The 21605-nt window shown below is 52.5% G+C and overlaps 1 protein-coding gene across 1 annotated transcript; it reads right to left on the bottom strand.

Annotated features, from left to right (window-relative positions):
- Positions 1 to 6811: 6811 nt before the first annotated feature.
- Gipr (gastric inhibitory polypeptide receptor) lies at positions 6812 to 19025 on the bottom strand. Its single transcript, XM_028893904.2, is given in 15 exon segments — positions 6812 to 8518; positions 8604 to 8645; positions 10926 to 11032; positions 11035 to 11063; positions 11144 to 11232; positions 11358 to 11427; positions 11683 to 11743; positions 11938 to 12097; positions 13916 to 14060; positions 14221 to 14324; positions 16269 to 16372; positions 16777 to 16884; positions 17355 to 17454; positions 17831 to 17982; positions 18928 to 19025. Coding segments are annotated over 14 exon segments (1377 nt in total). The 5' UTR covers positions 17888 to 17982; positions 18928 to 19025; the 3' UTR covers positions 6812 to 8317.
- Between the last annotated feature and the right edge of the window lie 2580 nt (positions 19026 to 21605).

Genomic DNA, 21605 nt, shown 5'->3' with positions numbered 1-21605 from the left:
CCCGAGCCGCTGCCGGGCCGCCCGCGGCTCCCGAGAGGCATGGCAGCTTTGCCCTGAAACCAGTCCCTGACTGGTTTGAGTTTAGGCCAAGATCCGCCCATTGTGTATTAAAAAAAAAAAAAACCATAAACAAGAGAGTGGCTGCTTCGTCCCCCAAATGACTGCGATTGCTCTCCTAAGCGTCGTACAACCCAAAAGGCAGCGCGAGCCTTAGGCCCGCCCCACGGAAGAGGATCAGCCAATGACGTGCGTCTGACTGTGTGAAACCGCTCTCGCCGGCGCGGAAGCCACGCCCCTCACGATGTCGCTCAAGAAACACATCCAGAAACCGTCGCTCCAGGAAAAAGGGCGCACCAACCCCTAAAGCAAGCTCGATTGGCTTGCCCGAAGCCACGCCCCATGGAAACAGCGTGTCGGCGCTGTTTGGACGGTATTGCGTTCCCTTCCTCCACATCGACTGTTGGACAGGAATAACTCAAGTCAGGCCCCCTTTGTTTTCCCCTCCTAGTCGGAGCAGAACCCCTATTGTATCCTCAATGGCCTCGAATCCTTCCCCCCCAGGCATTCCAACGGCAGCCGCCAGCGATGGGTCACTATGCAACAGGGCACGCCCACACCCTCTGCTGTGGGTTGCGCAGGCGCTGCGGAAGTGAGCCGCAGGAGCGGAAGTCCCGCCCTCCCTCGCTCGACTCCGCGGCCAGAGCAACGCGGTGGAGCAGGAGTGATCTGCGAGCGAAACCTCCACCATGTGAGCGGCTGGCTTCGCGGCTCACGAGGCGGAGGGGTCAGTGTAGCAGGTTAACGTGGAATGGTTTCGTAGCCGGGGGCAGATCCTTCAAGCGAACGTAGTGTGTTTTCTCCTGAGTGCTGAGACCGGCGTGGGCCTTGGGAGGATCATGATTCCGGAGGGACGCTTTATCCTTTAAATGGGCTTAGACTCGCCCAGTACTGATCCTGTGGAAATGGACTGTCAGAGAAAGCTGAGCCTGTGGTACATGCCTAGAATCCAGGCCTCGAGAGCTGAGGCAGGAGGATCGCTAGTTCGTGCACGTTCATAGCGAGACAGTTTCCAAAAGAATATAGTTTAAATGGGAGTGTATAATGACAAAGAATAAAAATAATAACGAGAGACTTAACCAGGATAAATTAAACAGTATGCGCTTTTCGACCTAATTAGAGACTGTTAGAGTAGCAAGCTACTGCGGTGTTTGTGTTGTTAATCATTGAGCAATATTACATAGACTGCTTATAAGTTAAGACACATGGTGAATAAAAGTCCTTACCCCAAGAGGGTGAAAAATCTCACTGGACTTGTAAAAGCAATGGGGTAGGGAGGCCATAGAGTAATGAATGGGTATATACAGTGTGTTAGATGATCAAGAGTTTGAATGAAGACATTGAGTCGCTAGCACAAAAGGACACACTGAGAGTGAAATCCTTGGGCTGGAGTTATAGCTCTGTGGACGAGTACTTGGCTACCAGTACTGGGTTCAGTCATCAGCGCCACACAAACTGGCATGGTAGCACATGCCGTTAATCCCAGCACTCTAGAGGCAGGACAGACAGCTTGAGCCCCAGCCAGCCAGGTTACATAGTTAGATGTTGTGGGGTGGGGCACAGGAGAGAGTGATGAAGTTTAGGCCATGGATAGAAACGCCTATATTTAGATATATTGTAGAGGTAGATACAAGATAGTGAGGGTAGGCTTGCTGTAAGATGTTAGAGAGAAATCAAATGCCAGAATGATGGTAACCCTTGTAATCCCAGAACTTGGAGGTGGTGTCAGGAGAATTGAGAATTGAAGGTCATCCTTAGTTAAGAGAAGTTCAAGGCTAGCCTGAGCTATATGAGATCCTGTCCCAAAACAGAAATCAATTAAACAGTAGTTAGCTAGAGAGCCCATGAATGGAGTTGCCATCAATGAATGTGTGAAGAGGTGTGGTTAGATGAGCTGGAGCAGACTAAATTGGAAGTGTCTCTCCTACCTCCAGAAAAGACTGACCAGGAGGTGTGTGGGGCCAGGTTGAGACACACCGGACAGTTGACTTTGACCACTCACACTTCCAACCTGAACCCTATCTCACACATGGGTTCTCTGTTCAGAGTCTCCTCAATAACCCAAGATGAGATGACCCCAGAGGAGCTGCAGAAGCGGGAGGAAGAGGAATTCAACACAGTCCCCTCTCGGTGCTCACGCAGTCAGTCAAGAACAACACACAGTCTCATTAACGTCGCAACAACAAGAAGCTCCTGGACGAGTGAAGCCTTTGACAGTGGGTGCTGTCAGGGAGGTGGGTCTGAGGGCTGAAGGGAAGACTATACCAGAACCATCATGGCAGTAAGCTGACATGGTGACAAACACCTCTTAATCTCAGCACTCAGGAGCGTCACCATAGTTGAGCCAGCCTCAGAAAATCAAAACGAATTTTTAAAAAAATCAGAAAGTGGGGTGGGGTGCCATTTTATTATTGTGTGTGTGTGTGTGTGTGTGTGTGTGTGGTGTTGTGTTGTGTGTGCTGTGTGTGTTACTTGAGACAGGATTTCTCTGTGTAGCCCTGGCTGTCCTGAACTCACTCTGTAAGACCTAGCTGGCCTCAAACTCACAGAGATCCGCCTGCCTCTGCCTCCTGAGTGTTGGATTTAAAGTGTGCACCACCACCACCACCACCACCACCCAGCTTAAATTTTCTTTCTTCTTACATGTATATCCCATTGCTAGGCTATTTACAGCATGAATACACTATCCTGCCTGGTTCATCTTTTAGTGAAGTCGTGCCTTCTATAAGGAGTTGTTTTATGATCTAGTCATACATGTCCATCATTGTACATGTTCGCCATCCCCAAGCAAGCATTTCTGGAAGAACTGATCCAAGTGTAAAACACATGGCCACCTGGCCATGAGACAGGACAGTGAAGCACTGCATGCACGTATTGGGACCATGTCTAACCCAGCACCCTGGGACCCTCTGATTTGGAGAGGATTCTCTCCTGCTGTTTCCCAAGTACTTAGAGTCGATGGCAGAAGTGGAGCCATTTTGATTGCCTTTACTATGCCGGGGTCATGCTTCAGAAATACTGCATTCCTTCACCAGTCCTCAGTCAGCCCTGTGAAATAGATAACTCCATTTCGGAAAGGGGAAACTGAGGCACAGAATGGGCTGAGATGTACTGGAGCTTCACCCTTTCTCCATGCCTGCTGCTAGGGGATCACCCAGTGCCAGGCAGAGGTGCGCACTCAGAATACCCCCTCTCACTCCAGCCTTCTCCCCAACCCCTGTCTCACCAGGCACTGCAACATGGTGCTGGAGAATGTGAAAGAGATGTGGACTGAGGTCCCCAAGAGCGGCAAGGTAAGAAGAAGTCCAAGCCTGTCAACAAGGACCGCTACATCTCCAAGATGTTTCTGCGCGGGGATTCGGTCATTGTGGTGCTGCGGAACCCGCTCATCGCCGGCAAGTAGAGTAGAGGCCTCTTCCCTCTATGAGAGCCTGCTCCCTGCCCTGCCGAGCCTTACCCAATGGATGGAAATAAAACCCTGTGTTTTTTTGTTGTTTTGTTTCCGATGGTCTTCTCTGCCCTTGGATCTTGTGAACAGGGTGGACTGTGGAGAGGGAGACAGAGTCGGGTTATCATGGGCTAGGCACTAGGACAGACCTATGAATAGGTGAAGCACATCTGCCCTGTCTGTGAAGAAGACAATTGAGACAGAAATGATCTTTTGGTTTTTTCGAGACAGGTTTCTCTGTGTAGCTTTGCTCCTTTCCTGGAACTCGCTTTGGAGACCAGGCTGGCCTCGAACTCACAAGATCCACCTGCCTCTGCCTCCCGAGTGCTGGATAAAGACATGCACCACCACCACCTGGCCACAGAAATGATCTTAATTTATCTTTGTGTGATGTGGGCAGAGGATTCTCTGGCAAATTTGTGGGAGGTACAGTGGGAAAAGGTAGCCTGTTCATTGCAAGAAGATTATGGAAGGACTCTGCCTTGTTCTGGACTGTACACGGGGCCCTCTGTCCCACCCATGCTCTATTCTGTCTCAGTGTCTCTATATCCCCACTGTCCAGGTAATTCAAATACAAGGTAGATGCAGGAGATCATAGGCCTGAGGTCGGGATAGCTTCCCTCTTTAAAATATACATGAAACGTGTAGGTGTGTTGCCTGCATATGTCTGTTCCTGGTGCCCTCGAGCCAGAAAAGGGGGTTGGATCCCCTGGAAGTAGAGTTACAGATGGTGGTGAGCAGCCATGTGGGTGCTGGGAACCAAACCTAGGTCCTCTACGAGAGCAGCAGGCGACCTTGACTGCTTGGCCACCTCTCCAGCCACCTCGCTGTCGACTTGATCTATGGAAGCCCTGTGCAGAACGGGAAGCCTGTAGGAGAGAAGGCCTGTGGATTTTGTCAATAAAGTGTGTATTCCTCAGTGGCTGCCAGAAAGAACAGTCTTGGTATGGACTCTAAGCTTTCTCTCCTGTTTTTTTGTGGTACTGGGGACTGAACCTAAGGTCTCCCATGCTTAGCAGGCTCTCCACCGTGAGCTACATCCTCAGCCCTCCAGTCTCTTGTGTATGAACAGAATTAGGCTGTTAGTCAGCCAGCAAACTCCAGCATCCTGTCTCCACGCCGTGCTGTGGTGGGCGCTGCAGATTTGAACTCAAGTCCTCATGCTCAAACAAGTGCTCTTAACCGCTGAGCCATCTCCCTAATTCTCTTCACTCTTTGTTCTGAGACAGGGACCATCTCAGGAAGTTTCCCAGGCTGGCCTTGAATTTGCAGTCTTCCTGCCTTAGTCTTCCAAGCAGCTAGTGTAACAGGCCTGTGTCACCAGGCTATAGACCTTGTTCAGGTGCGACCACTGAGATTCAGAAAGGGCGTTGACTTGCCCCAAAGTCACCCAACTAGAAAACAGTGAAGCTACATCAAGATAGCCCTGGGGCTGATAAGATGGCTTAGTGGCTACTGAGTTTAGTGCCCAGCGCCCACATCTGGCAGCTGCTTGTAACTACAGGGGTTGTTACAAGCAGATCCAACACCCTTGCTGACTTCCTTTGGCCACCTGCACACAAATACACATAGATTAAAAATAGATTTTTAGGTTGGGTGTGGTAGTATATGCCTTTAATCCCAGCACTGGGGAGATACAGGCAGCCTGGTCTATATAGTGAGTTCCAGGACACCCAGAGCTACACAGAGAAACCCTATCCAAACAAAACGAGAGATCTTTATGGCTTATCGTGGCGCATGTGTTTAATCCTAGCACTCAGGGAAGCAGTGGCAGAGACCTCTCTGCAAGTTCAAGGCCAGCTTGGTCTACATAGTGAGTTCCAAGACAACTGGGGCTACACAGTAAGACCCTGTTTCCAAAAAACTGTACAACAAACTAAAATGAAGGCAGGCACAGTGGTGCATGCCTATGATCCCACAGCTTGAGAGGCTGAGGCAGGAGGTGAGCCAGGCATAGTGAGATCATCTCCACAAGAAAAGGCTCTGTTGGAAGTGCATTCGGAAAGGAGCTAGCCTGGGCTCCCCTCCACCTCCTCCCACTTGATGGGCTCCCATGCTCCTCTAGGCTCTCTCTAGGGCTGAGAAACAGGGCCATCGAGGAGAGAGCTCGCCCCAGGAGCTCCTTCCAGTGTGCTCTGAGAACCGGGATTGCAGCCTCCAGACCCGCCAAAGGTACTTCGTGTCTCAGCTGGCCTTCCCATGGGGTCCCCCACCAGCGCCACTGCAACCCTCCGCCTCACAGGGGGAGTGGGCCACAGTGCCAGGGAGGAAGACAGACAGCCCCTCTGTGTGGTGACCTAAAGAGCAGCAGAGGGAGCTGGGTGTGGCTGCTGGACCTTTACACTTGTGCGTTCTTGTTGTCCAGGACTATATTGAGAGACCCTGTCTAAAAAAAACAAATAATAAATTTTAAGCCATGCAGCCAAGCTGGTGGGCCATCTCAGTGTACACAGCTGCCCTGAAGCCTTGAGGTCTCAGGCTTGGCTCCAGCCCTGCTCTGTCGCCCTGAGCTTAGCAGACATGGAAACTGTTGACCTCCCTCTCACACAGCAAAGGTTGCAGTCCTGGGCATCTGGCGGCCCAAATGGTGCTTCTATCTAGCTTTTATTAATTACATGTGGTGAGAGTGTGTGCGTGCATGTTCACTTGTGTATGGATACATTTGTATGTATGGAGATCAGACAGATGTAAGAATCTATACATGTGTGTATGCATGTTCACATATGAATGGCTACATGTGCACACATTTGTATGTATGGAGGCCCAGGCTCACATGGGAAGCTCCCTCAATCATTCTCCCAAGTATGTGGGTGCTAGGAATTGGAGCCGCGGTCCTCAGACTTGCATGCCCAGCACTTTGCCCACCGAGCCATCTCCCCTGGCCCCTTCTGTTTTTGATAGGGTCTTGTTATATAGCCTAGGCTGGCCTCAGATTGCAGCAAGCTCCTGCCTCAGCTTCCTGGATGGTAGGGTGTACATCACTACCTGACCACATTATTTCTGGGGAAAGGATGTGATCTCACTTTAGTCCTGACTATCATGAATCTTAGTAAGGAAGGCTGGCTTTGAACATGCAACAACCCTGCCTCTGCCTTTGATTGTTTTCAAATTATCCCTTTGGGGATGAAAGCCGAAGTAGACGTCCTCAGGGATTGCACCAGTCAGACATGATGGACCCCAAGTGAGTCAAGCAGTGTGGGAGTGATCACATGAAGTCCTGGGCAACCTGAGCATGCAGGTCCCAGAGAAGGGAACAGTACAGACAAGTTGGGAATTCAGGGACTGTCAAGAAATGGACTAGGCTGCTTCCTGCTGCTTTTGTTTTTTATTTGAGACAAGGTCTCACATAGTTCAAATATCCAACTTGCTTTCCATCAAGGTGACCTTCAACTCGACCTCCTCCTCCCACCACCTCAGGTGCTGGGACCACAGCTGTCCAGCTGTTCCACCCCCTTGTCCAGCTCTGCTGTTCGTGTTCTTTCCAGAGAAGCGGCAGGTTCACACACAGCTTTACTTTGTTCATGTGTCTCAAAGAGTGTCCATGAGATTCTCTCAGGGGGGAGCACAGGCAATGTGGTGTTCGTGTTTTCTGGTGGCAACATGTGGCTCCAGTTGCCCCTTACTGTCTATGGCAGACGACCACACACACACACACCCTGGTCATCTCCCTTTCCAGCCTGGCCTTCATCTCCACCCCATAAAGAAGCAAGGATTCTCCCACTTGATTTACTAGGGCCTCCACTCCCAGCCGCCAAAGGCCGAGGTGGGAAGTGCAGGGTCAGCTGTGGGGCACATCTTTCTGGGGAAAATACAGCACCCCCCCCCCCCCACACACACACACACACACTAACTGAGGTCTGTTGTATGCACACGCAGGGACCAGCCACAGTGAGGCTGCATCCCCAAATACCTCTCAGTCCTCCCTGGGAGGCGGAAGGGTGTGTCCTAACTGCCAGCAGTGGGTCCAGATCCTAATGTTCAGCCCCCCCACACACACACCCGAGTGTCACCAGCCTTATCCAGGCCAAGAGCCCTTTGATTCGACCTCCTTTTGTCCCAGCAGTCTGATCCCTCTCCTGGGATCCATCAGCAAATCTTTCTCGCCCTCTGTGGCCACCCTCTGGTCCAGCTACCTGCATTCTTCTCACTGGGCTCCCAGCTCACATCCTGCCCCAATAATCTGTCCCTGTGGAGCCCACAACTGTGGGAAAGAGCCAAGGAGACAGACGCCCCTGCTAAACGCAGGGCTGGAGAGATGGAGTTCAGTCACCCCACCCACGTGGAAGCTGACAACCATCCAGTCGCAGGGGATCTTCTGCCCTTCAGGCATACTTAAGTGCTGCATGCATGTGGTGCACATACATCCATGCAGGCAAAACGGTTGTATGCATAAAATAAAAGAATAAAATCTTCACTGCACCTGGGAGGAAATCCCCGTCTCTGCACCCCTTGCCCACTTCTTCCCCGCCTGCAGGTCCAGGGTTTTTCCAGCCACGGAAGCCCTTCTTCATCCTTCCTGTTCCCAGGGCCTTTACACTGGAATCTGCCTGGAGTCTTGTCCTCCACCTCTTCAGGTTGTCTCCACTTCTTTCAAACATGGCTTAAAAGCGTCGCGTCTTCACAAGCGGCCTCCCTGTCAGTGGTCCTAAACATCTCGATCCTTTTCATAAGCCATTCCACAACAAATATATACATGTAGGGACCTTGTCTTCCTTCCTTCTCCTCCCGTTTCCCCAGCATTCCCCACACCGGGGCTGGTACACAGTAGGCACTCAATACATGCCAAGTGTACAGACACAGGAGTCCCGTTACCTAGCAGTAACTTTCCAAGACTTCATCTCCAGGCACGTGCAGAGACCCGGAGGGCCAGGCGCTGCCTATGGGGGCCTCCCGGGGTGCAGGACGCGAGGGCAGGGCCGGCGGGCTGAGCTCCATGTTCGGACCAGAGCGCTCCTCGCGGAGGCTGAGACGCAGGCGACGGTGACGCCAGCCCCGGCGGATCTCCGACTGCACCTGCAAGGCGGGGCGCTCAGGGCGGCGCCGTTCCCGGCGCGGCCGCCAGGGGGCGCGGGCGGGCGGGCGGGCCGGCCTCTCCTACCTCTTTGTTGATGAAGCAGTAGAGCACGCTCACCAGGAAGCCCTGCAGAAGAGGAGAGATCAATCAGATCGCTGCTGTGGACTGCGCTGATCCCAGCCCCAAAGTGCTGTGGCTGTTGCCGCCCTGGTCCTGGGTACCGAGGGCACCTGCTCACTGGCGCCTCCCTGAGTTGCCCCGCCCGGGGCCTGAGAACTGGGTCCCTCAGTGGAGCGTCCTGTGTGTGTGGAAACTGATTTCCTGCTTTCCACATTTGGGGCAAGCTGCTTAACCACTCTGTGCCTCGGTTTCTTCGTCACGGAAAATGAAGGTGGTGGCTGGAAGAATTGAGGTATTTGTGTGTCAAAAGATGTAGTGCAGCCGGGCAGTGGTGGCGCACGCCTTTGATCCCAACACTTTGGAGGCAGAGGCAGGCGGATCTCTGTGAGTTTGAGGCCAGCCTGGTCTATAGAGTGAGTTCCGGGATAGAAAGATATACTACTTAGCCAGGTGTGGTGGCACATGCATGCCTTTAATTCCAGCACTGAGGCAGAGGGAGACATCTCTGTGAGTTTGAGGACACCCTGGTCTACACAGAGTTCAATGGATATCCGGGACTACTGGTGAGACCCTGTCTCCAAAAATAATTAATCAATTAGCTAATTAATTGATTAGAGCTGTAGAGATGGCTCAGCTGTTAAGAGTGCTTGCTGCTCTTCCAGAGGATCCAAGTTCAATTCCCAGCACCCATAGGATGGCCCACAACCATCTGAAATTAATTACTCGCCCTCTTCTGGCCTCTGTGGGCACTGCATGCACACGGTGCACAGACAACGTGTAGTTAAAACATCAATGCACAAAAAGTAATTTTAAAAAATTAATTAATTACGGGGCTTGAGGTTTGCTCAGTAATGGAGCACATGCTTGGCCAGCTGGAGACAGATTACAGGTTTGAGCCCCCATGCCTAGTTTAAGTTCATTAATTTTCAAGTCAGTTATGAACATGGGCTATTAAGATATTCCTTATGGGAGCTGGAGAGATGACTTAGTGATTGAGAGCAGCGGCTGCTGTTCCAGAGGTTCTGAGTTCAATTCCCAGCCACCACATGGTGGCTCATAACCATCTGTAATGAGATCTGGTGCCCTCTTCTCTCTGATACCCTCTTTTGCCATGCAGGCATATATGCAAATAGAGCACTCATATACATAAAATACATGAATGTTTAAATCCTTTTTAAAAAAGATATTCCTTATGCCAGGCAGTGGTGGCACACACCTTAAGTCCCAGCACTCGAGAGGCAGAGGCAGGCGGATCTCTCTGAGTTCAAGGCCAGCGTGGGCTACAGAGTGAGTTCCAGGACAGCCAGGGCTACACAGAGAAACCCTGCCTCAAAAAAAAAAAAAAAAAAAAAAAAAAAAGAAAGAAAAAAAAAAAAGAAAAAAGAAAGAAAAAAGAAAAGAAAAAAAAGAAAGAAAGAAAACAACAACAACAAAAAGATATTCCTTATGATTTTCTACAATCCTATCAAAATCTAAGTCAAGTCACATGCTTCCTCTTCCAGGAGAAAGAAAAAAGACATATTGAAGTTGCGCTCAGGTCCTCTCTTTTCTCTGTGCCTGCCGCTCTGCTCCCGCCTCCAGGCCTGCAGCTGAGGCGCCCTCTCTCCATCTCACTGGCTGCCCTCTGGCCCCGGGGATCCTCATTCTGAAACAGTGCCCCAGATGTGTGACTGGCTGTCTACACAGGGTGTTTGCTCTTGGTGTCTCCCACAGAAGGGGCCGGGGGGTAGCCATTTGGCCCCTGGCTGTAGCTCCATCTGCTCTTGCTTCCTTTAATGGATGCACATTCTTCCCAGGGAGATTGGTACTGTGCCCATTTTAGAGAGGAGAAGACTGGGGCTCAGTGGGGTCTATCAGGGTAGGGTACCATCCGCATTGGCCTCACATTTTGGAACGACCTACTCCCTTACATTCTGCACTTGAGGCATGTCTCACTCTAGCCCCATCCAAAGGTAAAGGAAGCCATGAAGTTGGCAAGTGCCAGAAACTAACTCTGCCCCATCACAGTCCACCCGAAGGCAGTGCTGAGGAAGGCTGTATGGTCCTCTACCACCATCCCCACTGCCCGCCCCCACCCCCAGCCCCAGCCCAGGACAACCCTAGTTAGGTATTTCCTACGCATGCATGATGAATGCGGGCATGAATGAATGAATGAATGAATGAATGAATGAAATCCCATGGGTGCACCCCAGTGAGTGGCTGCTCGGGTGGATGATAGTGCTGTGCCCTGGTGGAAAGAGAGGCCCGAGGGGGGAAGGGGAGCCTCCGCACACCCTGTCAGAGCACCTGGAAGGAACTTAAGAAGATTTCAAAGGCCAGTTTGGCTAAGCGCAGGGCGCCTTCAGCCTGTTCCTCCGTCACGGGAGCAAACACCACCTCGTGGACACCCAGCAGGGCACCAGCGTCAGCGTGGAACGAGCCAGCCTGGGAAGAGAGGGTGTTGGCGGTCTCCACGTCCCTACCCCTGAACCCGGCCCCATCTGCCTCCCCGCCCGGGCCCTCACCTTAGTCGGTAGTCCGGGCAGCGCATCTGCCGCGTCCTCAGCTTAGACACAAGGATGCCCAGGATGCGGATGAAGATGAGGAAATTGATCTGTGAGGAGAGAGAGACTGAGCCAGAAGCCATTCGGTTTGGGGGTGGGACGGGAGGTTGGCGCTCCGCTTCCCCAGGATGGGAAATCCCTGAGCACAGCCTGGAGGAGGCGAGACTGGCCCTACCAAGATGGTTATTAGGATGGGGGTGCGAATGATCCACCAAATGGCTTTGACTTCGTTGCGCTCCCAGCACCTGGAGGAGGCAGGGTAGAACTGAGATACACAATTCCCCCCACCCCACCCCCAGCCACACCCAATCAGACAGCGTCCCTCACCAGGCCCTGCCCACCTTCTTTAGGACCCACCCACCCAGCTTTCCAGGAGGCCTCCTAAGCCACCTTTCCCGGCGCCCACATTCGCCGCAGGGTCCCATTTCCACCCTTCCCCCGCCCCATTCCATGTAGCCCCGCCCACAACCCAGGCCCCGCCCCTAGACCCTGCAACTCACTGCGTGTTCTCGAACAGGTACCTGACGATCACCCAAGGAATGACGAAAAGCGCGGGGGCCCCTGTGCAGACCCCGATCCCCGCCCCCCACCCCGCCGCAGCTGTCAGCGTGCACACGAGCCCCTTCCAGGCCCAAGACCCGCGGAATTCCTCAACGAGGGGGTGGGAGGGAAGGCAACGCGGATCGGCGGGGCAGTGGGGAGCCGAGATGCGCTGGGCTGGGCAGAGGGTGGGAGGGCACGGAGTCAGGCCTCACCCCAGCCAAGAAGCAGGTAGCAGCGGAAGTGGCCCTTTTCCGAGCCTCCCACGATCACCAGCAGATGGTGCAGGTACACACCCTCTACCAGCAGCCAGGTGTAGTTGGCACCCACGCAGTACTGGGTCACGATCTGGGCCGTGCGGCAGGCAGCTAGGGCCTAGGGAACCATCAGACAAGGGAAGTCAAGGCAGAGAGGTATCCCCAAGCCTTTCCCCAGCAACATTGTCTCTTTATTTTATTGTTTGCATGTGTTCCTTTGTGCAGTAGGGCTTGACCCCAGGGATTCCTGCCTGTTAGGCAGGGGCTCTACCACTGAGCCACACCCCCAGCCCCTCACTGGGGGATTCTAGGCAGGGGCTCTACCACTGAGCCACACCCCAGCCCCTCACTGGGGGATCTAGGCAGGGGCTCTACCACTGAACCACACCCCCCAGCCTCTCACTGGGGGGTTCTAGGTAGGGGGCTCCACCACTGAGTTACATTCCATTCCTCTTCTCTTTGAGTCAGGGTCTCACTAAATTGTCCAGGCTCTCCTTGAACTTGCTCTGTAGCCCACTTGAGTCTTAAAATGTCAATTCTGCTCCAGTTCCCACATAACTGGCACTACAGGACTTCCTGACCAGACAGGGCTCATCTCCATCTCTTTCTTGCTTTCCAATGTTTTACTCTGGGTCCCCAGCAGATGGCGTAGCTCACCCTATTCACTTTCACTTGAGGACTGTCCCACAATGACTCCTTAACGACTGGCACTTTCTATTTTGTCCCACAGTGGAGTACCCTTAGAATCCCAGGAAGTCGCCTTTGCCACACTGGCTCTTAAGAACTGAACTCCTGGGACTGAGGAGACAGCTCAGCAGTGAAGAGCACTGGCTGCTCTTCCAGAGGACCCAGGTTCAATTCCCAGCACCCACACTGCAGCTCAGGGGCTCTGACACCCTCTTCTGGCCTCCGGGGGCACCAGACATGCACGCGGTGTGCATACATACATAATACATATATGTAGGCAAACACTCACACACATAAAATTTAAAAACATTTTGAATGTTGCCAGGTAGTGGTGGCGCATGCCTTTAATTCCAGCACTGGGGAGGCAGAGGCAGGTAGATCTCTGAGTTTGAGGCCAGCTTGGTCTACAGAGTGAGATCCAGGATGGCCAGGGCTACACAGAGAAACCCTGTCTCAAAAAAAAAGAAAAGAAAGAAAGAAAGAAAGAAAGAACATGCCTTTAATCCCAGCACTCAGGAGCCAGATGGATCTCTGTGAGTTCGAGGCCAGACTGGTCTACAGAGCGAGTCCCAGGACAGGCTCCAAAGCTACACAAGAGAAACTCTGTCTTGAAAAACCAAAAGAAAAAAGAAAAAATAATAAAATAAAAAGAAAAGAAACAACAACAAATTAAATGCCAAGCTGTGTGACCACAAAGACCTTCAGGAGTTGGTTCTCTTTGTCCACCATGTGGGTTTCGGGGACTGAACGCAAGTCACTGAGCTTGTTAACAGTGCCTTTATGCACTGAGCCATCTAGATGCCCTTTTTGTTGTTATTTAATGTGTAGAGGTGTTTTGCCTGCTTGCATGTCTATGCATCACACGCAGGTCAGAAGAAAGCATCAGATCCCCTAGAACCGGAGTTACAGATGGCTGTAAGCTGTCCTGTGGATGCTGGGAATCAAACCAAGATCCTCTCTGCAAGAGTGTTCGGTTCTCTTCAGTCCTGGATGGCTCTTAATCTTTCTTTCAATTCTCCCAGTACTGGCACAGGTACTCTGTTACTGAGCTCTACCCAACAATTATTATAGTCCTACTTTACACCTCTCTTCACCTCCCCATATCCAGGAATGAATTGGTACCTTCCAAATCCCCCTCATCCATTTCTTCCTCCCATCCTGCTCCCATGCTCTCGGTACAGTGATCAGGAAAGGTATGGAAATAGATGGAGAACTTCTTGGTCCCAGCAGAAAGGAGGAGATGGAGTACCTGGTTCCACAGGGTAGGAGTCTGGTCCCCAGTGTAGGGGCCAAGTGGAGGAAGCAGCCGGTCTCGGGTGAGGATGGCCGCTGCCCGCAGCATAAAAGACGTGAACAAGTTCATGTGAATGTAATTGCGAGTGCAGTGCAGCCGCCTGGAGGATTTGAGAGACAAGAGGGCTGGAGGCCCCTGGAGAGCTCTCCTCAGTCATCCAGAGTCCCTCTGACCACCCCTTCCCAAGCCGCCCCATCTCCCAACTTAGTGTCAACTGAGGACTGTGTCTCCAGCACCGCACCCAGGGCTGGGAGCCTCACCTGAACAGACTTAAGATGAGCAGGGCTAGCAGCAGAGCGGCCAGGGACAGGGAGTAGCCGACTGTATACACCACCTGCAGGCGCTCCAGGATCAGCCTTTGGTCCTGGCGGGGACATGGAAGGCAAGAGAAGATGTGACTCTCCCAGCTGGCCTCCCCTCTCCCCATTCTCCTCTGGGAAAAGTACCCTTTGTTCTCTGTTCTTGCAAAGTGAAGCACTCTGATTTTCTCCTTGAAGTACTTTTTTAAGTGGGGATGACTCCATCCTTCCCTTCCAAGGCTGGGTGCGCGCGCGCACGCACGCACACACACACACACACACACACACACACACACACACACACACACACTGTGATTAGTAAACAATGTGGGACTATGACTCAACACAGGACAATGAGCACTGGTCCTGGGATGTGGTGTAAGGATTAAGAAGTCAGGAATGGCAGCACACCCCTCTATCCCAGCACTCAGGAAGCTGAGGCAGGAGGAGTGTCTCTAGCTTGAGGCCAGCCTGGGCTACAGAGTGAAACCCTGTCCTAAAACAAGCAAACACAAACAAAAAACCAGGGCTGGAGAACTGACCAGCGGTTAAGAGCACTGCTCTCGCAGAAAACTAGGGTAGGATCCTCAGCACCCACATCAAGTGGCTACAACTACCTGTAACTCCAGTTCCAGGGAATCTAACACAGCTAACTTTGGCACCTGAACACACACAGACACACACATGCACACACAAATACACACACAGACAGACACATATAGACACACACAGACACACACACACAAATATACACAAACACACAAATATGCACAAACACACACAAATACACACACAGACAGACACATATAGACACACACACACACAAATACACATACACACATACACACAAATATGCACAAACACACACAAATACACACATAGACATACACACAGACACACACATGCACACACAAATGCACACACAGACACATACACACAATACACATATATATAGACATACACACAAATACACACACATGCACACACAAATACACACACAGACACATACATACAAACACACAAATACAGACACAAACACAAATACACACACAGACAGAAACACACACACACACACACACACAGACATACTGTTTTTTCTTTTGAGACAGGATTTTCCTATGCAGCCATGGCTGACCTGGAGCTCACTCACTATATAGACCAGGCTGGTTTTGAGCTTGCAGAGTTACCTGCCTGGACCTCCTGAGTGCTGGGACTACATATACATAATTAAAAGCAATAAAATAACTTTTTTTTTTAATGGCAAAGCCAGGCATGGTGGCTTTAATCCCAGCACTCGGGAGGTAGACACAAGCGAATCTCTGTGAGTTCAAAGCCAGCCTGGTCTACAAAGTGAGTTCTAGGACAACCAGAACTACACAGAGAAACCCTGTCTCAAAATCACACACACACACACACACACACACACACACACACACAGGTGGCTCAGCAGGTAAAGGCGCTTGCCGCATAAACCTGGTGACCTGAGTTCAATTCCTGGAATCCCCAGAAGGGTGGAAAGAAAAGAACCGACTCCACAAAGTTGTCCTCTCACCTCCACATATACACACTGTGGCACACACATAAATAAATAAATAAATAAATAAATAAATAAATAAATAAATAAATAAAGGACTTTTTAAAAAAAGAAGTCTGACATTAATGGGGTTACCTCTTCTTGATGCCCCACAAACGAAAAACCTGGAGCTCACAGAGGAAGACAAGCGTGCTCTGGTGACAGAGCCTGTGTGTCATTTGAGCCCTAGGTCTTACTCCGCCTGATGCTGTCACCTTACAGTACAGGACTCAGTCTCAGAAACGGGCACACGGCTCCTTTTTCTACTTTAAGCAAGTCTGAGTTGGATTTTGATTACTAACAACCCAGAGTGCTACTCAGTACAAAGAGGTGTGGAGTTGGGCCAGAAGCTCCGGAGGTGTTTTTTGTTTTTGTGTGTTTGTTTGTTTGCAGCTCTCTCCAGACACCCTAGCCTGCACCCTCCACCTCGTCTCACCTGAAAGGTCCCGTTCTTCTCTGGATTCTCACACTGAGTGTGATCTCTCCAAGACCCCCACTGGCCATCACTGCCACACTGGCGGAAGACGTAGCCCGCAGCCACTATGGGAGGAGCATGAGGGAGGGGATCAGAAAAAGAGGTATGTAGAGGTTCATCACTGTAATCTTGACAACCGGGAGGCCGAGGCAGGAGGATTGCCATGAGCTCAAGGCCAGCCTGGGCTCAGCAGGCAGAGTCGCTGGTAGCGCTGGTGGGACCCACACGAATACATTCCTGCATGTTGATCTCTTATCGTCACACCCCATAGCACGCGCTATAGCGCGCGCGTCCACGTATACACACAATAAATAAAGTCAGGGAAAGTGAATCGTGTGACAGAGCCCAGGAGACACATTAGGGAATACCAGGCTTGACAGACAGGGTCACAGGACAAATAGGACCAGGAGGGACTGAGTGAGCTGCCTGAATGTGGAGTCCGGGATGAGGGGTACGGGAAGCGCCTCACCGTGGCGGTACCAGGGCAGATACCAGGGGCAGGATGCCCGAGCAGTGGTGTTGGCGGCCGTGTAGTCCCAGCAGACGTACATATCGAAGGACCCGTTACAGACTATGCCTGAGGGAGAGGGCGGCGGAGCCAGAGGCTGGAGAAGAGGAGCCGTCCCAGCTTTTCTTTCTTCCACACCTCCAGATGTTATCATCCCCTTAGAGGCCACAAGCTCCTGTCACCAGACCTCAAGCCCATCCATCCTCCAAGTCCCACTGCAGATACCGCAGGCTCCTCCCACCAAATCTAGACCGCTCAACTAGCAAGCTCCACCCAAACCCCGCCCACTGTCATGCAGGCCACCCCCACGACCCCTCCCACTTCTCTGCCCTGGAACTTGCCCTGTAGACCAGGCTGGCCTCGAACTCACAGGGATCCGCTTGCCTCTGCTTCCTGAGTGCTGGGATTAGGGTTCTCCTATTCAGCTGAATCCAACCCGGGACCTCGCTGCCTACCCGAGCCGCCCAGATTTCCTTGTTTGGCTGCCAACTCCTTCTCTCAGCCCCCTTCTTCCTGCTCGCCCAGCCCCCTAGCCACACCTGAGGGTGGATCTGCAGCCTCCAGGGTCTCCTGGCACTCCCGGCCGTAGCGCTCCCAGCGCTGGAACAGCTCCCCCGTGGTCTGCCCCTCAGAATCTGTCTAAGAGAAAAGGGAACGGAGGACCCCCCCCCCGCGCGCGCGCACGCGCGAAGACCCCTCCCAGGCAGCAAGCTCGGTCAGAGATTTGGAGGGGCTGGTCAGTTTTTTACCCAGGACTCCTGGGTGGCTTGGAAACCTTTTAGATGGAATTGGGGTGCCTAGAAAACCGCCAAGGGATCTGGCATGGGAGATGGCAAATTTGGAGAGCATCAGAGGAGGGCGGTGGCTGGACCCCACCGGGAGGACTTGTGAGGGAAAGTGTGAGTAGAAACTACCAGACTGCGGGCAGGGGCGGGCAGCCTCGAAACGCTCCTTGGGGTAGGGGAAGGCTTAAGAGCCAGCCTCCCAGACCGCCTGTGTCTCTCTAGGTCCTCACCTCCGCCCTCTGGAGTGGCAGACCCCACAAACACAGAAGCAGGATCCGCAGGGGCATCCTTGAAGGGTGATGGAGAACTCTGGCCACTGGGAGGCAGTTGGGTTGGAGGGTCCCAGGGCAGAATCCACACGTCAGCCTCGGGCAGCGCTCACCTGCCAGAAGCACACAGAGTCTGAGGCCACCCCCATTTCCGCACGTGAGGATTTGGGGTGGGGCAGGACTAGGCGCGGCCTCCAGTGGTTAAGTGGGGCTGGGATCAGCTAAGCGATTCCCAGGCCCTCCTAAGTGTTGCTGAGGCAGCCGAGGTGGAAGGGAGGGGTGTTTGCTGAGGGGCCTGTTGCCCTAGAGCTGTGACGGGCAGAAGTGTCAGTGTCACCCAGAGGGCTAGACGGGGGAGACTCGGGAACCTGGGACCTCCAGGGGGTGTGTGGGGGGGATAGAAACCGGCAGTCAAGTCTAGAAGGGAACTTGAAGCAGGCATATGAGTTCTCAGCCCGAAGTGTGTTTAAATTAGATAGGTACCCATCTTCTAAAACTTTCCTGGCTTTGAATACGTATATAAAGCCCAGAGCCCGAGGGACAGCGTTCTCCCAGCATCCAAATACTCAGGAATTAGACCCTGGGTTTCTGACTTTAGCAAGCTAAATGCTCTGAAAAATTCTTCTAACCACAACCACTATCCACCCCCACCCAGACAATGTGAAAGCCGGGTTTCAAGAGGGAATCTCAGAGCTCCGGAAAAACAAAAAAACAAAACAAACAAACAAACAAACAAAAAACAGAGTCAGAGACAGGATGAAAACAGAAAGACTCAGGGACAATGAGACCGCCCGCAGCAAGAGATCAGAGACCAAAGTGTGTGTGTGGGGGGAGACAGAGACAAAAAATGTGGGCTCAGAGACAGAAAGAAGTAAGTGGGGCGAGCGAGATAGAGAACGGGGAAATAGTAGAAATAAACTCATCTAGAGACTAGGAGAGGTGAAGGAGGGAAAGATGACCGGGCAGAGAGAGAGGCAGAAAGAGACAAAGGGAGGGATAGAGAGACAGAGACTAGGGAGAGATAGGCCCAGGGCAGGGGCTTGATGGGGACCCCTTACCTGTGCCCGGTCCGCTCCCAGCCTCCTTCTCCTGCCACGGCTGCCCTGCCTCGCCTGCCTGAGCTCTGGAAGAGGTGACAGGCGCTGGCAGCCTGGGGTGCTGGAGGGGGCGGGGCCAGGGCGGAACAGCGCACAGGAGGGGGGAGCTCTGTGCATGAGTGGGAACTGGGGAGCAGGCACGTTTATCACAGCCACTCTGTGTCACGTAGGAGCAGCCGCACAGTTATGGTCCGGCCCTCCCCCTTCCCCAGCCACAGAACACACCACCCCATCCAGCCGCTCCCACAGCCTCGCACAGGATCCCGAACGCGGAGCGAGCGGGAGAACGGAGGCAGAGGCTCAGGGAGTGTGACTCTGTGAGTAACAGGTTCATTCACAGCTCTCTAAGTGGGACCGTGCCGAGGGAGCCAGTCTCTCACCCACAGGGACACGCGGCTGTGTGCCTAGGGCCGTGGACACGTCACACACGAGCAAACACAACCTGGCATCCCATAGTCCCAACACCATGGCCTTTCTGTTGTCATTCTTTGGTGCATGTGTATGTGTGCGCATGTCCGTGTGGACGGGTATGAGGGTCAGAGGACAACCAATGATGTCATTCTTGGGTGCTGTCTACTTTTGTTTGTTTTGGTTTTTCGAGACAGGGTTTCTCTGTGGAGCCCTGGCTGTCCTGGAACTCCCTCTGTAGACCAGGCTGGCCTGGAACTTGGACATCTGCCTGCCTCTGCCTCCCGAGTGCTGGGATGAAAGGGGTGCGCCACCACACTTGGCAGGTGCTGACTACTTTGCATTCCTGCATGTGTGTGTGCGCGCCCAAATGTCCTCATAAATGTGGATGGATGCCAGAGACCAACCTCTGCTGCCCTTTCTCGGGACTGCTCACCTGTCTTTCTCATATATATGAGACAGTGTATCATCGTGTAGCCCTGGCTGCCTGGAACTCACGATGTGGACCAGGCTGGCCTTGAACTCACAGAGACCTGCCTGCCTCTGCCTCTCCAGCGCTGGGATAGCAAACACACACTACCCAGCTTTACTTGCTGCTGAGGATCAAACTCAGGCTCTTACCCTCGTGTAGCAAGCATTTTACCACCTGAGCCATCCAGAGTCCCAGTCCCTAACTTGTTTCGCTTTAATTTTACCTGAGCTTTGCTGCCACCGATGCATGTGTAGCACATTCATGCAGTACCCAAGGAGGCCAGAAGAGGGCACTGGATCTGGACCTGGAGTTACAGATGGTTGTGAGCGTTCCTGTGGGCGGGCGCTGAGTACTGAACCCTGGGTCCTCTTGGGTCCAGTAGAATAGCAACCAGTGCTCTCCAGCCCTGTTTTCTTTGTTTGTTGTTTCTTTCTCTTTCTTTCTTTCTTTCCTTCTTTCTTTCTTCCTTCCTTCCTTCCTTCCTTACTTTTGTGTGTGTGTGTGTGTGTGTGTGTGTGTGTGTGTGTGTGTGTGTGTTTTTGAGACAGGGTTTCTCTGTGTAGCTTTGCGCCTTTCCTGGAACTCACTCTGTAGCCCAGGCTGGCCTCAAACTCACAGAGATCCACCTGGCTCTGCCTCCCGAGTGCTGGGATTAAAGGCGTGCGCCACCACCGCCCGGCTTGACAGTCTTACTATATAAACCAGGTGTCCTCCAACTTTGGATCCTCCTGCCTCAGTTCTTCAGGGGCCGAGATTCAGATTTCAGTTGCACAGGCATGTGCAGCCACATTGGCTCCCGGGAACACTGTCGATAAATAAGCACACATACCCACAGTCAATTCGGTGTACCCCGTCAGACTAGCTGCCACTAGTCTGTGTCCCAGGAGGACATTACCCAGAGCAGGACCTCAAGCAATGAGTGTCCAGGACACACGGGCTTGCGTGTGTGATTCACATGGCCATTTGTCTCTCAGACCAAGCTGATAGTCACACACAGCATCACACACACACACAAACACTGTCCCCTGAGACACACATCACACAGTGTCACACACACCCACACTGACACCTGAGACACACATCACACAGTGTCACACACACACACAAACACTGTCCCCTGAGACACACATCACACAGTGTCACACACACCCACAAACACTGACACCCTGAGACACACATCACACAGCATCACACACACACATCACACAGTGTCACACACACATCACACAGCATCACACGCATCCACAAACACTGTCCCCTGAGACACACATCACACAGTGTCACACACACACATCACAGTGTCACACACACATCACATAGTGTCACACACACACAAACACTGTCCCCTGAGACACACATCACACAGCGTCACACACACATCACACAGCGTCACACACACATCACACAGTGTCTCACACACACCCACAAACACTGCCACCCGAGACACACATCACACAGCGTCACACACACATCACACAGCGTCACACACACATCACACAGTGTCTCACACACACCCACAAACACTGCCACCCAAGACACACATCACACAGCGTCACACACACATCACACAGCGTCACACACACATCACAGTGTCTCACACATACCCACAAACACTGTCACTCGAGACACACATCACAGTGTGTGTCCCCACATGCGACAGCACATACTCCTCAGGAATCACCGAATGCATATGTTCTCGTCTTCACACCGGGTGCCGCATGGGCACGCAACCATACCATTGTTCCATCCACACTCACAA

Source organism: Peromyscus leucopus, chromosome 1 (assembly GCF_004664715.2).
Source record: "Peromyscus leucopus breed LL Stock chromosome 1, UCI_PerLeu_2.1, whole genome shotgun sequence".
Taxonomy (NCBI): Eukaryota; Metazoa; Chordata; class Mammalia; order Rodentia; family Cricetidae; genus Peromyscus; species Peromyscus leucopus.
Note: the sequence above shows the minus strand (reverse complement) of the source record. Positions and strands in the feature narration are given on the sequence as shown.